Consider the following 14,754-nt stretch of genomic DNA (forward strand, 5'->3'; position numbering starts at 1 on the left):
CGTTATTTGTGGAGCGCTGTGTGTCTGTATCGTTGTGTATGTGTGTTGCGCGGTTTGTGTGGGTGTGGGGTGTGTGTGTGTGTGTTTTGGGGGAGGTATGTTTTGTGCAATGTGTGTGTTGTGCGGTATGTGCGTATATTTGTGTGTGCCGCGGTGTTTGTGTGTTGGGTGTTGTCTGTGTAGGGCAGTGTTTGTGGTTCCCAGTGTGTGTGTGGTGTGTTGCGCAGTGTGTGTGTGTGTGTGTTTTGGGGGGAGGTGTGCACCCCCCATCGTGCTCCATCCCCCATGCTGCGCACCCCCCATCGTGCTCCATCCCCCATGCTGCGCACTCCCCATTGTGCTCCATCCCCCATGCTGCGCACTCCCCATTGTGCTCCATCCCCCATGCTGCGCACTCCCAAACGTGCTCCATCACTCATGCTGCGCACTCCCCATCGTGCTCCATCCCCCATGCTGCGCACTCCCCATCGTGCTCCATCCCCCATGCTGCGCACCCCCCATCGTGCTCCATCCCCCATGCTGCGCACTCCCAAACGTGCTCCATCACCCATGCTGCGCACTCCCCATCGTGCTCCATCCCCCATGCTGCGCACTCCCCATCGTGCTCCATCCCTCATGCTGCGCACCCCTTATCGTGCTCCATCCCCCATGCTGCGCACCCCCCATCGTGCTCCGCAGTCACACATCAGACAGTAAACACGCACACATCTGATCGCATACACTCACACACACACACACCCCACTTCTCCCTGTGCCCACCGGTGGGCGGTCCCAGCAGCTGTGCTCCTCTGCCGACACTCACAGATCCGATCGCACACACACACACTCACACACATCAGAACACGCTCACGCACATCCGATCGCATACACTCACACACACTCACACTGACGATATCGCACATACGCGCTGACACAATCACAACATCCGGAGATACCACATGCTTCCGGCCATGTGATCCTCCGGCAGGTCCTGGAAGGTCACTGCACAGTATCGCCGCAGAGAAGCAAGCGATATCACGGGATGTTGTGAGTATGTGGATGCGATCTGATGTGTGTGTGAGGTGTGTGAGAGAGTGAGTGTGATCTGATGTGTGTGTGTGTGTGTGTGTTCCGCCGCTGCAGGACGTGGATGCGATCTGATGTGTGTGTGAGGTGTGTGTGAGAGTGAGTGTGATCTGATGTGTGTGTGTGTGTGTCTATTCTTATGTGTGTGCGTGTGTTCCGCCGCTGCAGGACCTTGATGCGCTCACCTCGGGGCGAGAGGCCATTCCGTGTGGGGGGCGGAGCCTGGGCGAGCGGCCAATCCGTGCGGGGGGGGCGGAGGTGAGGCGAGCGGCCAATCCGTGCAGGGGGAGGAGCCGAGGCGAGCGGCCAATCCGTGAGGCCGAGCTGCCAATCCGTGCGGGGGGCGGGGCCATGGCGAATCCGTGAAGCCGAGCGGACAATCCGTGCGGGGGGGTGGGGCCATGGCGAGCCCAGCGGCCAATCCGCTGTTTGTCACCGTAAGGACATGTCACGGTAAGGACACAATTTTGGAGCAAGATAGACAGACAGACAGAATAAGGCAATTATATATATAGATTGACTATTCATGTTGGGCTTTTTTTTTTGTTTTTCTTTTTTAACAGATCTGTTCTAATAGGCCACATATGTTAGCGCAGGTCATACACACTTTGTTTTACAATTTCTGGTATGGGTTTCACATAATAAATGTATTAGTTATTAAAGACCTACATGTAATGAAATTGGTTTCATTGTTTTAACAAATAAAAGGTTTCTGTATCTTGCCTTAGTATGTGAAACCTTACATTTAAGAGTTGTGTCTTGTAAAGCATTTACCACCTAATGACCCATACAGATATTTATCCACAATGAAGTAAACAGTTAATCGTACCTAATGATTGACGACAAGGAGAGAAATTAACTGTTATTGACACAAAGCATATTGGGGTGCTGCATAATTTACAGAGTATTAATGTAATACCCATTTAACGTGATGACCAGGCGCTGTAAATTTACGGAACTTAGTCCTGGGTTTTAACCCTGCACTACTGTAAATTTATGGCATGGTGTTAAAGCTCCTCCGTCTGCAATCTATCAGTTGACTGTGCGGTCCCCAGCTGTCAGACAGGGCCAGAGACACCCTGGAGAAGACAAAAGCGGTTTATTACCATTTCTGTCTTCTTTTTTACTGGTTAGTTAGTGGTGAGGGACCACTTTGCAGCAATGTCGATGCTTCTCTAAGACCATTGGTTCCAGAACTGCCAAAACCTCTTCCATTAATGCGGTCAGAGCAAACCATGGCTTCATAGGGCAAAACAAGTAGAAGATCCAGCATAGAAATAGAGATCCCAGATAAATAAAGCTTTCATTCCAATTTATAGGGAGCCTGTCAAGTGCAATATGCACCAGAACCACGAGTAGTTCTGGTGCATATTGCTAATCCCTGCCTAACAGTTCTTGTATCTAGTAGCATAGCATAGATAAAGAGAGATCTTTAGAAAAAGTATGTTTAAGATCCTTTATGATATGAACAGGGACTAGTCGCAAGAGTGCTAGTTCTTGCTCTCATTACGCCCTCTTAGCATGGTAGCACAGGGTGCAGTCCGATGTTTCACTCGCACCCATAGACTTGTATGAGTGAGTGATCGGAGACTCGCAGACAAACACTGCATGCTGCAATTTTCTCATCAGTCTGATTAAGGATGAGGAAAAACTTGATGTGAGCTGCAGCATTGTCTTACATGGACCCAAGTGCAGTGCCAGATTTTCTTGCATTTCACGCATGCAAGTCATACACCAATGTGACTCTGGCCTAAAGTGATGCCTAGCAGACACTTGGTGATTGATTGCCATGCAGAGTGACTGCAGCCTGTTTCTCAGGTATGCTTGGTGTGTGATCACAGACGTGGGTATGTTTGACCTTCTGGCTCAGTGCCCTTTTATCATTGGTGGTTAAAATAAATAAATAAATGGTCATCAAAGCTGTAGACATGGCAGTTTATGATGAGCAAGACCTTTCCCGCTCCAGTAAAACTCTTCAGAGGACTTGATAAAACTCCTGATTCTCCACAGCTCAGATTCCTGCTGATCTAATATCCAGCCGTGATGAGGTTATCGGAGATGAGCAGTGCGGCTCAGCAGATGTGGCACATGAGTCTGACTGATCTGATGAGGGGTGTCACAAGCTTTATAATACTTCAATGCTTTCTGACATGAATATACTGAAGAGAGAGAGCTTCCCAAGCTTTATTTTCCTTCTCTATCTGTGCAGGGTAAAGCTGTATACGTGGTGTCAGCACTAATTCATAGCTTCCATAATTCCTTACTGCATTCAAAAACATCATTCTATTTTGTCTCCTATAAGGATGGTCCTGAGCGGGGGACCCCTCTGTAATATCCACATGGTCTGATAGGGCATTGCACTATTATCTTCCTGGATAAAGGCCTTTTCTACTATGACATCGATGATGTATCCTAAATATAGGTGAACAATAGCAGATTGGTGCTGGATTCTTATTAATTAGCTGTTATCACCTCCAGCTGCGGCTGGATGTAAGTATTGAAAAGAGTAGGACATCACAGATCCATCACAGTTTTTTGCAGTACCTGGGAGTGGCCACTAAACAGTGTTTGGCGCTGTTGTGTTCTGCTCTGTTCACTGTTTACATTCAGCCCATTCTGGAACTGGAAACAGCTGATCAGATCCCCACCATTGTGATATTCATGACCTATCCATAGCACAGGTCATCATTGTAATGGAAACCCCTGTAAATAAAGCAGACTGCCTTTCTACTGAACCCCTTCACAGCCCAGTTATATTTCGGGGTTTTTTTCTGTCTCAGGTTGGTACGAGTTCGTAGATACTAAACATGTACAGTGGGTACGGAACATATTCAGACCCCTTTTAAATTTTTCACTCTTTATTGCAGCCATTTGGTAAATTCAAAAACTTCATTTTTTTTTTTCTCATCAATGTACACTCTGCACTCCATCTTGACAGGAAAAAACCCCAGAAATATAGAATTTTTTTGCAAGTTTATTAAACAAGAAAAACTGAAAAAAAAAACATGAAGGACTCCCAGACTATGATAAATAAGATTCTCTGGTCTGATGAGACAAAGCACTTTTTGGTGATAATTCTAAGCGGTATGAGTGGAGAAAACCAGGCACTGCTCATCACCTGCCCAATCCAATCCCAACAGTGAAACATGGTGGTGGCAGCATTATGCTATGGGGGTGTTTTTCAGCTGCAGGGACAGGACAACTAGTTGCAATTGAAGGAAAGATTAATTCGGCCAAGTACAGAGATATCCTGGAATAAAACCTCTTCCAGAGTGCTCTGGACCTCAGATTTGGCTGAAGGTTCACCTTCCAACAAGACAATGACCCTAAGCACAAGGCTAAAATAACAAAGTAGTGGCTTCAGAACAACGCTGTGACCATTTGTGACTGGCCCAGCCAGAGCCCTGACCTAAACCCAACTTAGCATCTCTGGAGAGAGCTGAAAATGGTTGTCCACCAAGGTTGATTATCCAACCTGACGGAACTGAAGAGGATCTGCAAGGAAGAATTGCAGAGGATCCCCAAATCCGGGTGTGAAAAACTTGTATCATTCCCAAGAAGACTCATGGCTGTACTAGCTCAAAAGGGTGCTTCTACTCAATACTGAGCAAAGGGTCTGAATACTTATGACCATGTGATATTTCAGTTTTTCTTGTTTAATAAATTTTGCAAAAATGTCTACATTTCTGTTTTTCTGTCAAGATTGGGTGCAGAGTATACATTAATGAGAAAAAAAATGAACTTTTTTTAAATTTACCAAATGACTGCAATGAAAGCGTGACAAATTTAAAGGGGTTTGAATACTTTCCGTACCCACTGTATACTTTTTACTTTTATCTAACTGGTGAAAACAAATTCAGAAATTTGTCCAAAAAAAGAGTAGCACTTTTGTCGCCAGTTTCCAAGACCTCGCTTTTTGGGATCTTTGGCCCAGTGATTGCTTATTTTTTGGGTCTTGAGCTGGTGTTTTTAATTATACTATTTTTGCGTAGATACAATGTTTTGTAATTTTGGCGCTTGGAAATTTTTTTTCCTCACTACGCTGTGTACCGATCATATTAGTGGATTTTATATTTTGATAGTGGGTATTTCTGAACGTGGTGATATCAAGTGTATTTTTTATATATTATTTATTATTATTGTTGTTGTTTATTCTCAATGAGGCAATTGAAGGGTAATGTGACTTTTTTTTTTTTAAAGTTTCATTTTTTATTTTTTTAAAAACTTTTTTTTTTTTTTTTTAACTGATTTACTATCCACCCTACGGGACTTTGTGACTGTCTGATCGCTTGTGCTGATCAGAGCGATGCATGAACATTGCTTTGATCAGCAGAAATGCTGATCTCCTGTGAATGCTAGCACTCTGCCAGCATTCACAGGAAGAAAGTCATAACAGTGACGAGTCATTATCTGACCCCTTGCTTTCATGGCTATGTATTGCCGCCCCATGATCACATCATGGGGCCACCAGTGGCGGTGGGGAACAACTTGGTCCCCGCCGGAGCACATTAGATTGCGCTGTCACAGTTTCACAGCGCGATATAAGGGGTTAACAGGCGCAGGTGGATTGGGTTTGGCAGCCGGACATGTCTGCTGATCAGATCCGCAGACGTGCAGGGATTACTGTGGGCTCGCCACGGAGCCCGTGGTAACTGGAGGGAGGCGACCTAGTGCGTACACATATGTCCTAAGTTATGAAAGGGGTTAATGGCCATGTCTGACCGTACAGGAACATAGTCTGATCATACCACATCGCCTGGGCAAATAATAATTTGCAATCCCATGCAGTAATGTCTTTATCTTATTTCCGCTGTGGGGTGATCAGACCATGTTCCTGTACGGTCAGACACGACCATTACACAGTACATAGCAGGGACATATATATAACATTATCTCAGCACAGGAACATTTTTTATAATTTTGGCTAAATTATTATTATTCCAAGATCTATTGATTAAATTTTAACTTTTTTCTTTGGATAACCCCTTTTAAGTCTATATCTACAAAGCAGCATAAACTTACACCACTTGTTTCTGCGCTTTAACCATGCGTTATAGTAAATTAACAGGGCAGTATTAAAGCCGCTGCTCCTGCAATGGAGTAGGACCATGATTATAACAAGCGTTTTATATAGTGTATCAGAGTGCCGATATTTCTATAGGACCTGGTGATCATATGATCACAAAGTGTATACGACCTAGCAAAGCTGCTGTAATGTACTGTGCTGGGTTCCCCTGTAACTGGGTCTACAATGGATGCCTCAATTATGTTAGAGAAAAATAGGATCAATAAAGGGAAATAAAAATATTGTCCAGACATCTTTGGTCGCTTGGGAAACAGATTCTGTAAAAAAAAAAAAATAATAATAATAAATATATAAAAATCTCCAACAAATTTTTAAAAAGTTATATGTAAAATAAAATAAAAAAAAATCCTTTTTTTTTATAAAATACTTTTTTTTAGGCATACGGTACATAACAAAATAATTCTACACATATTGGCCATCTATATGACCTGGAGAATTCATTCAGTAGGTTATTTGATGTGTATTGTTAACAATATAAATGAAAACAACGAAGGCTGAACAAAACATAGCTTTCCCTCTATATTTCCATCCAAAAATATAATCTAGAAATTACATGGTAATTTATATGTACCCCACTCCCCAAAAATTGTACAATTCCTTTCACATTAATCAGCCTCATACAGCCACATGAGTGAGAAAAAAGTAGAGGAAAAATAAATAAAATTGTCCTGTCATTAAAGGGAATATGTGACCAGGTTTTTGCTTCCCCATCTGAGAGCAGTATAATGTAGAGTCAGAGACCCTGATTCCAGCAATGTGTCACTTACTGGGCTGTTTCCTGTCATTTTGATAAAATGAATGTTTTCTCTTATACTAAGCTCATGAATATGCTGGACTAGCTGCAGCAGGCCAAGTAGTCCACTAAGATAATCTACTGCTGATTAAACGGTGATTTTATCAAAACGTCACTAAGCAGCCCAGTAAGTGACCCCTCACTTAAATCAGGATTTCTGCCCCTACATTATGCTGATCTCCGATTAGGAGGCAAAAACCTGGTGACAAATTCCCTTTAACCTTTGTCCAGCTGAATAGGTACAATTGTAACTATTCAGTTTTAAAATTGCAATAATTTTTTTTTTTCGAAAAGCCGTAGAGGGCTGAAATTTCGTGACATCTCTGCAGTTTTGGTCCAGAATATATTGGCCAAATTTCAATAAAATATCTCCACCCCCTTCCGAGAGAAGGGGTCGCTGTTAACGTTGTAAAATTATGCAGCCTGACGAAGGTTAAGGAGTTACATTAGAAAATAAAGTGTTTACGCCAGCAATGATTTTCTCGCTGCTCACCACTATCCACATTTATTCCAGTATTAATTAACTTCTAATTTTTTTTTGGACTTATAAATTGAAAATTTAATAAATTAGTTTTCTGTATGACCTATTACTATTGAAATGAAGAATCCTAAATGAGGAAACCAATTTGCATTTCTGACATTTTATGTTACAGTACATGGGATGCAAAACAAGGTCCTGTGAAAGACGCCTACAGCCTAGCAAACAATCCTCAGTACAGACTTGACGTCCAGTGTCCTAAGGGAGGGGCAGCGGTGTGGATTTTGCTCAGCAGACACATCACAGATAAGGTTAGTGTTACTGATCAGATGTTTTTTGATTTGGATTTTAAAGTCATCTGTTTATTTCACGGATAAGGTTGTATCATGAAGAGTCTATTTAGTGTGGTACCCAGACCGTCACCCAGCTGGTCACCCGGCGGAGCTCCCGGCCCGTCACCCGGCGGAGCTCCCGGCCCCTTTTGAATTCACAGCTATGTGCAGTAAATCTATTTGACTACATCTCTTGGCATCTGAGGTGGCTTTAAATCTTGTCTCACCAGGCTGGTTTGTTCCTCCCTTAGGTCTATTAGCTCTCCTGATATTTCTGTTTTGGGTTTTTTCTTCATCGTTCCTTATGGGAGACCCAGACCATGGGTGTATAGCTTCTGCCTCCGGAGGACACACAAAGTACTACACTAAAAAGTGTAGCTCCTCCCTCCGAGCATATACACCCCCTGGGTGACAAATCTAGCTAGTTCAATGCTTTGTGTTCAGGACGTCACACACACATGCATTCTCATCTGATTTTTGATTTCAAAGAGTTGGAAGAAAAGCGGGTCCAAACTGGACTCCCGGCATGTCCCTTCTCACCCCACTGTGTCGGCGGTGCTGTTAAGGTTGATTTTACGAGGCTGGAGCCTTACATGCCGTGCTCCTTCACCATCCCTCGGGCTCTGGCTTGAAGTGGGAGCCATCACGGTTCTCACTGCTTTGCAGGAGACCGGTCTCCATCCGCAGCCCTTTCAGGATCCTGCCGGACGGAGCGCTCACCCCTCAGGGACCTGGCCCTGCGTCTCATAAGCTAAGTATTGAGACGTTATTGAGGGGTCCCTTGTACATTTATTGTGGGGAGAGTGTGTTATTTCACTTTGCTGTGATTTCCGGCCGGTTCTCTGGTTTTCTCCTGAGAACCGCGCTGAGGGTGCCTGCTCGTCGGCCGCATGGGAAAATTTAGGCCCCGGCTTCGGCTGTGGCCTAGTTTCGTTTTCACTGCCCCTGCATGTCAGTCATGCAGGGGAACAGTGCGGCGCCGCCCACCGGCCGTTCAGCTCAGAGGAGGACACTCCACTCTGAGGAGATGTTTCCCTCCCCTGTATTTCTCCTTGGCCCTCCGGTTCCCGCTCTTGGACTAAACCCCGCCCCCCCTCCTCACTCCGGCGCCATTTTATCAGCGTTCACACACTGATCGGCGCTGGCTGCTGCAGCTACTGCATCTGTCTGGTGGTCCAAGCTGTGGAATCCGGAGGGCACACAAAACGGTCTGGTAAGCCACAACCTCTGGTTGTGGACTTTCTTGTACACTCTCTGGGGGTCATTCTGAAGGAGTGTGTTCTTTACTGCAGAACCTCCACCTCAGCAGCATGTCTCTCACTAGGAGCAAGGCTGCAAGGCTTTACTCTATATGCACTGCATGTAAGCTCATACTGCCTGAACCGAGCACATATCCACATTGTGATGCCTGCTCTAACATGGTGGTGCCTCAACCTGGAGTCTCCCCAGGGGTCCCTCCGGCTGCTCCAGCCCCGGTGGCTGAACCCCCGGCTTTGGTAGCATCGTTTTCTAAAGCTATCTCCCAGTCCTTTGCCGACTCCATGGGACAGCTGTCCCGGACTTTGCTGACCATGCATCAGCCCCCTTCTCAGGGCGCCTCTGCTGCTCCGACTCGCTCTGCAGAGCTCACAGAGGATTTTTCATCTGTTCCCGGACCCCGTCCTCCTAAACGGTGACGCAGGGACTCTTCTCCTTCCTCGTCCCACGGCTCTGATTCACGAGCTGAATTGCAGGGGGAGGAGGATGCCTTTACTGTGGGCTCGGACGCTACCTCTATGTACCCCATTGATCTATCTGAAGGTGATGCGGATGTTAGTGACTTGATTGCGTCCATTAATTCCGTACTGGACCTCAATCCACCAGTGTCAGAGGAACAAGCCTCTCTGGTAGAAAAACACCAGTTTACCTCACCTAAGAGAGCAAGGAGTATGTTTTTTTTAACCACTCCAGTTTTCAGGCCACTGTGACCAAGCCCAGGGCCTGTCCTGACAAACGCTTCCCAAAGCGTAGTTCTGATGACCGTTTTCTCTTTCCACCAGAAGTGGTCAAGGAGTGGGCTCATTCACCAAAGGTAGATCCTCCGGTGTCTAGAATCTCAGCCCGGACAGTTGTATCTGTGGCCGATGGCACCTCACTTAAGGATCCCACTGACCGCCAGGTTGACCTTCTGGCCAAATCTGTATATGAGGCGGCAGGGGCCTCGTTCTCCCCGTCTTTTGCAGCAGTGTGGGCTCCTAAGGCAGTCTCTGCTTCTCTGGCGGAGATACATTCCCTCGCCAGGGACTCTATGCCCGAAATGGTTGCCTTAACTTCCCAGGCTTCGGCTTTTTCATCCTATGCCATGTCTGCCATTCTAGAGGCTTCTCACCGCACGGCGGTGGCTTCCGCTAATTCCCTCGCGATCCGCAGGATCTTGTGGCTTCCAGAGTGGTAAGCAGACGCTTTCATTCCATTAAGGAAGCTACTGGCGGGAAGAGTACTTCCTTGCCACAAACTAAAACCAGGAAACCTGTCCAGGGCAGGAACCAGTCGAGGTTTCGTTCCTTTCGTTCCTCTAACTGGTCATCCTCTAAGCCCTCAGCCTCGTCCACTAACTCAGCCAAGGATCGAAAACCCAGCTGGCGCACAAAGCCGCGTCCTCAGAAGAACGGAGGAGCCGCTGCCACTAAGGCAGCCTCCTCTTGACTATCTGGCTGCGCCAGCAACGTCCTTGGTCGGTGGCAGGCTCTCCCACTTTGGCGACGTGTGGTTTCAACACGTCTCCGATCAGTGGGTGCGGGATATCATCTCCCACGGCTACAGGATAGAATTTTCTTCCAGCCTGCCAAACAGATTTTTTTCTGTCCACTCCCCCCTGCTCCAAAGCCGCCGCCTTCTCTCAGGCCGTGGCATCCTTGCAGGCCAACGGAGTAATTGTACCGGTTCCCGCCCAGGAACGGTTCAGAGGTTTCTACTCAAACCTCTTCCTAGTCCCCAAGAAGGACGGTTCCTTCCGGCCCATCCTGGATCTCAAGCTTCTCAACAAGCATGTTCAGGTGCGGCACTTTCGCATGGAATCTCTGCGATCGGTCATTGCCTCAATGACCCAAGGAGATTTTCTAGCATCCATCGACATCAGAGATGCCTATCTGCATGTGCCAATTGCAGTTTCACACCAGCGTTGGCTACGTTTTGCAATCGGAGAGGAACATTTCCAATTCGTGGCTCTCCCCTTCGGGTTAGCCACGGCCCCTCGTGTATTCACCAAGGTCATGGCAGCAGTGGTTGCGGTTCTGCACCTCCAGGGGTTGGAAGTGATTCCTTACCTGGACGACCTTCTAGTCAAGGCTTTATCCAGTGCAGACTGTCAGCGGAGTGTCTCGCTCACTCTCGCCACGCTTGTTCAATTCGGGTGGCTTGTCAATCTGCCCAAGTCCACTCTGACCCCGACCCAGAAACTTACGTACCTAGGGATGCAATTCGAGACTCTGCCGGCACTTGTGAAGCTGCCCTTAGTCAAACAGCAGTCCCTTCATCTGGCGGTGCGTTCTCTGTTGAAGCCCCGCCGTCATTCCATCAGGCACCTCATGCAGGTGCTGGGTCAGATGGTGGCGTCAATGGAAGCTGTTCCCTTTGCCCAGTTCCATCTGCGTCCTCTGCAGCTGGAAATTCTCCGCTTTTGGGACAAGCGGACCTCTTCCTTGCACAGGCTAGTGGCTCTGTCGCCACAGACCAGGAGCTCTCTTCAGTGGTGGCTTCGGCCCCTCTCTCTATCCCAGGGACGCTCCTTTCTGGCCCCGTCCTGGGTGATTCTCACCACGGATGCCAGTCTATCCGGCTGGGGAGCAGTGTTTCTCCACCACTGAGCACAGGGCACTTGGACTCCGTCCGAATCAGCCCTCTCGATCAATGTGCTGGAAATCAGAGCTGTGCTCCTAGCTCTCGTAGCCTTTCACCACCTATTGGCGGGCAAGCACATTCGAGTCCAGTCGGACAACGCGACAGCAGTTGCCTACATCAATCACCAGGGCGGGACTCGCAGCCGCCTAGCAATGTTGGAAGTTCAACGTATCCTTCAGTGGACGGAGGACTCCAAGTCCACCATATCCGCGGTCCACATCCCAGGCGTAGAAAACAGGGAGGCAGATTATCTCAGCCGTCAAACCGTGGACAGCGGCGAGTGGGCCCTGCATCCGGCAGTGTTCCGGTCAATCTGCCGCAAGTGGGGCACTCCGGAAGTGGATCTAATTGCATCCCGGCACAACAACAAGGTCCCGGTTTACGTGGCTCGCTCCCACGATCCTCAGGCCTTGGCAGCGGACGCGCTGGTTCAGGATTGGTCCCAGTTCCGTCTGGCCTACGTGTTTCCCCCTCTAGCTCTCTTGCCCAGAGTCCTGCGCAAGATCAGAATGGAGGGCCGTCGGGTCATAATCATTGCTCCAGACTGGCCCAGGCGAGCTTGGTACCCAGACCTGCTCCGTCTGTCCGTAGAGGTGCCGTGGCATCTCCCGGACCGCCCAGACCTTCTCTCTCAAGGTCCGTTTTTCCGCCAGAATTCTGCGGCTCTCAGATTGACGTGGCTCTCAGATTGGCGTGGCTCTTGAGTCCTGGATCCTGACTGCTTCAGGCATTCCTTCCGAGGTCATCTCCACTATGACTTAGGCTCGGAAGTTTTCCTCGGCCAGGATTTACCACAGGACTTGGAGAATTTTCCTGTCCTGGTGTCGCTCTTCTGGCCATAACTTCTCTCAGGAGAGTCTCTGATTTGGCTGCGCTCTCTTCGGAGTCACCCTTTTTGGTTTTTCACCAAGACAAGGTGGTTCTCCGTCCGACTCCGGACTTTCTCCCTAAGGTGGTGTCTCCTTTCCACCTTAACCAGGACATTTCATTGCCTTCCCTTTGTCCGGCCCCTGTGCATCGCTTTGAGAAAGCGTTGCATACTTTAGATTTGGTGCGGGCGCTCCGGATCTATGTGTCACGCACCGCCGCTCTTAGGCGGTGCACCTCTCTTTTTGTGCTAACCACAGGTCAGCGTAAGGGTCTCTCGGCTTCTAGACCGACTCTAGCTCGTTGGATTAGGTCGGCCATATCCGATGCCTACCAATGTTCTCAGGTGCCTCCCCCGCCGGGGATTAAGGCGCACTCGACCAGAGCTGTCGGTGCCTCTTGGGCTTTCAGGCACCAGGCTACGGCTCAGCAGGTCTGTCAGGCTGCCACTTGGTCTAGTCTGCACACCTTTTCGAAGCACTACCAAGTGCATGCTCATGCTTCGGCAGATGCGAGCTTGGGCAGACGCATCCTTCAGGCGGCTGTCGCCCATTTGTGAAGTTAGGTTTTGCCTACTTCTCAGTTTCTGTTTATTTCCCACCCATGGACTGCTTTGAGACGTCCCATGGTCTGGGTCTCCCATAAGGAACAATGAAGAAAGAGAATCTTGTTTACTTACCGTAAATTCTTTTTCTTATAGTTCCGACATGGGAGACCCAGCACCCTCCCTGTTGCCTGTTGGCAGTTCTTGTTCCGTGTGTTTTCACCGGCTGTTGTTGTAGACAGAGGTTCCGGTTATTCCGGGTTTTACTCTATCTCTACTTGTGGGTGGATGTCCTCCTTCAGCTTTTGCACTAAACTGGCTAGATTTGTCATCCAGGGGGTGTATATGCTCGGAGGGAGGAGCTACACTTTTTAGTGTAGTACTTTGTGTGTCCTCCGGAGACAGTAGCTATACACCCATGGTCTGGGTCTCCCATGTCGGAACTATAAGAAAAAGAATTTACGGTAAGTAAACAAAATTCTTTTTTTTTTTTTAAATACTAGTATTTCCAATAAATACTCACTTTTTTTTTTTTTTGCCCCACAGTCCATTGTGTTGTTTTTTTTTGTTGTTCCTCCTTAAACTATATTAAAAAAATTCACAGCTGAATATTGGTAAGGCAGGATGGGGCTTACACACTGCGGTTTTCCAATGCTTTCTGACAGTGTCTGATTTTATGAGGAAATACCATGTTAGCAAAGGGCTTGCGTTCCTAGGGCTTACGTGATGTCATCGAAGCCCCACGACCAATCACCGCCAGGTTCTGTCTTCCTACCTTTGGATGTATGAATAGTCAACAGGAAGTTGGCGCTGTGGCTGCCGTTCACTTACTGTTGATTTCTCCTGCATCCGCAGGCGAGGAGAAAGAGTCCGGCGGTAATTGTGTGTGGGGTTTGCATGACCTCACATGAACCCTATGAACGCAAGCCCAGATACCGGTGGAACGGCGCCAGTTCGAGAGGGAAGACTAGGCCTTTTTAATTTACCTTGGGAAAACGAGTGGAATCAGAAAGGGTCTGATAAAAGCAACTGAATCGCCCCTTGTCAAACTCTCCATTCTCCATGTAGAAACTTGTAGAGCACTCTAGTTTGTCACATTTCCAGAAACTTAATACTGTTTAATAACGCTGATATTTGTGTTTGCTTACAAATTATACTCTTCTTTAAGACATGTTGAAATAGTTACATAATAGCTCGTTACAAGATCTACCTGATCCTATCTGATAGAGATTCAGAAAAATGTCAGTGGCACAATTATTTATGGACAACAGGCGCACCTATGGAAGCATGAACATGTAAATAGTTAACTAGGACAAAACGCACTGTCCTTTTAGAAATCTGTAATTTACCAGGTCACTAATTACCACTTAGCTTGTACTTTGTGACATGCCAGGCAATACTGCAGAGAGATGTGTTTATTCCAGCAATTTAGCTTTTTTAACAATTCAATACATTTATTTATCTAGATTTGGATCTGACACAGCCATGTCTTAAATTATATGTAGTATATAAATAATAGAACTAAGCAGATCGAAAACATTGGCCTAGTTATTGATCTGCAGATTTCCAATTCTGGACCATTCTTTCTTTTTAAAGGCGTTTTTTCTTTTTTAGAAAGAGAGACCCCAATCAATTCTAGTAATGTAGAATAATGAAGACCTACAGGACTCCCTCTTGTGGTCTGTGTGTTTTTGGGTGCAGTAGTGATGT

General features: G+C 47.1%; 1 protein-coding gene across 1 annotated transcript in view; it reads left to right on the forward strand.

The window, feature by feature from the left end:
* Positions 1–14,754, forward strand: part of CAPN7 (calpain 7) — a 155,398-nt gene that overhangs the window by 120,510 nt on the left and 20,134 nt on the right. The window contains exon 15 of the mRNA XM_075315213.1: positions 7,598–7,733. Within this exon, the coding sequence (XP_075171328.1) occupies positions 7,598–7,733 (136 nt within the window). The remainder of the gene's footprint in view (positions 1–7,597; positions 7,734–14,754) is intronic.

This window comes from Anomaloglossus baeobatrachus, chromosome 6 (genome assembly GCF_048569485.1).
Source record: "Anomaloglossus baeobatrachus isolate aAnoBae1 chromosome 6, aAnoBae1.hap1, whole genome shotgun sequence".
In the NCBI taxonomy this organism is placed as follows: domain Eukaryota; kingdom Metazoa; phylum Chordata; class Amphibia; order Anura; family Aromobatidae; genus Anomaloglossus; species Anomaloglossus baeobatrachus.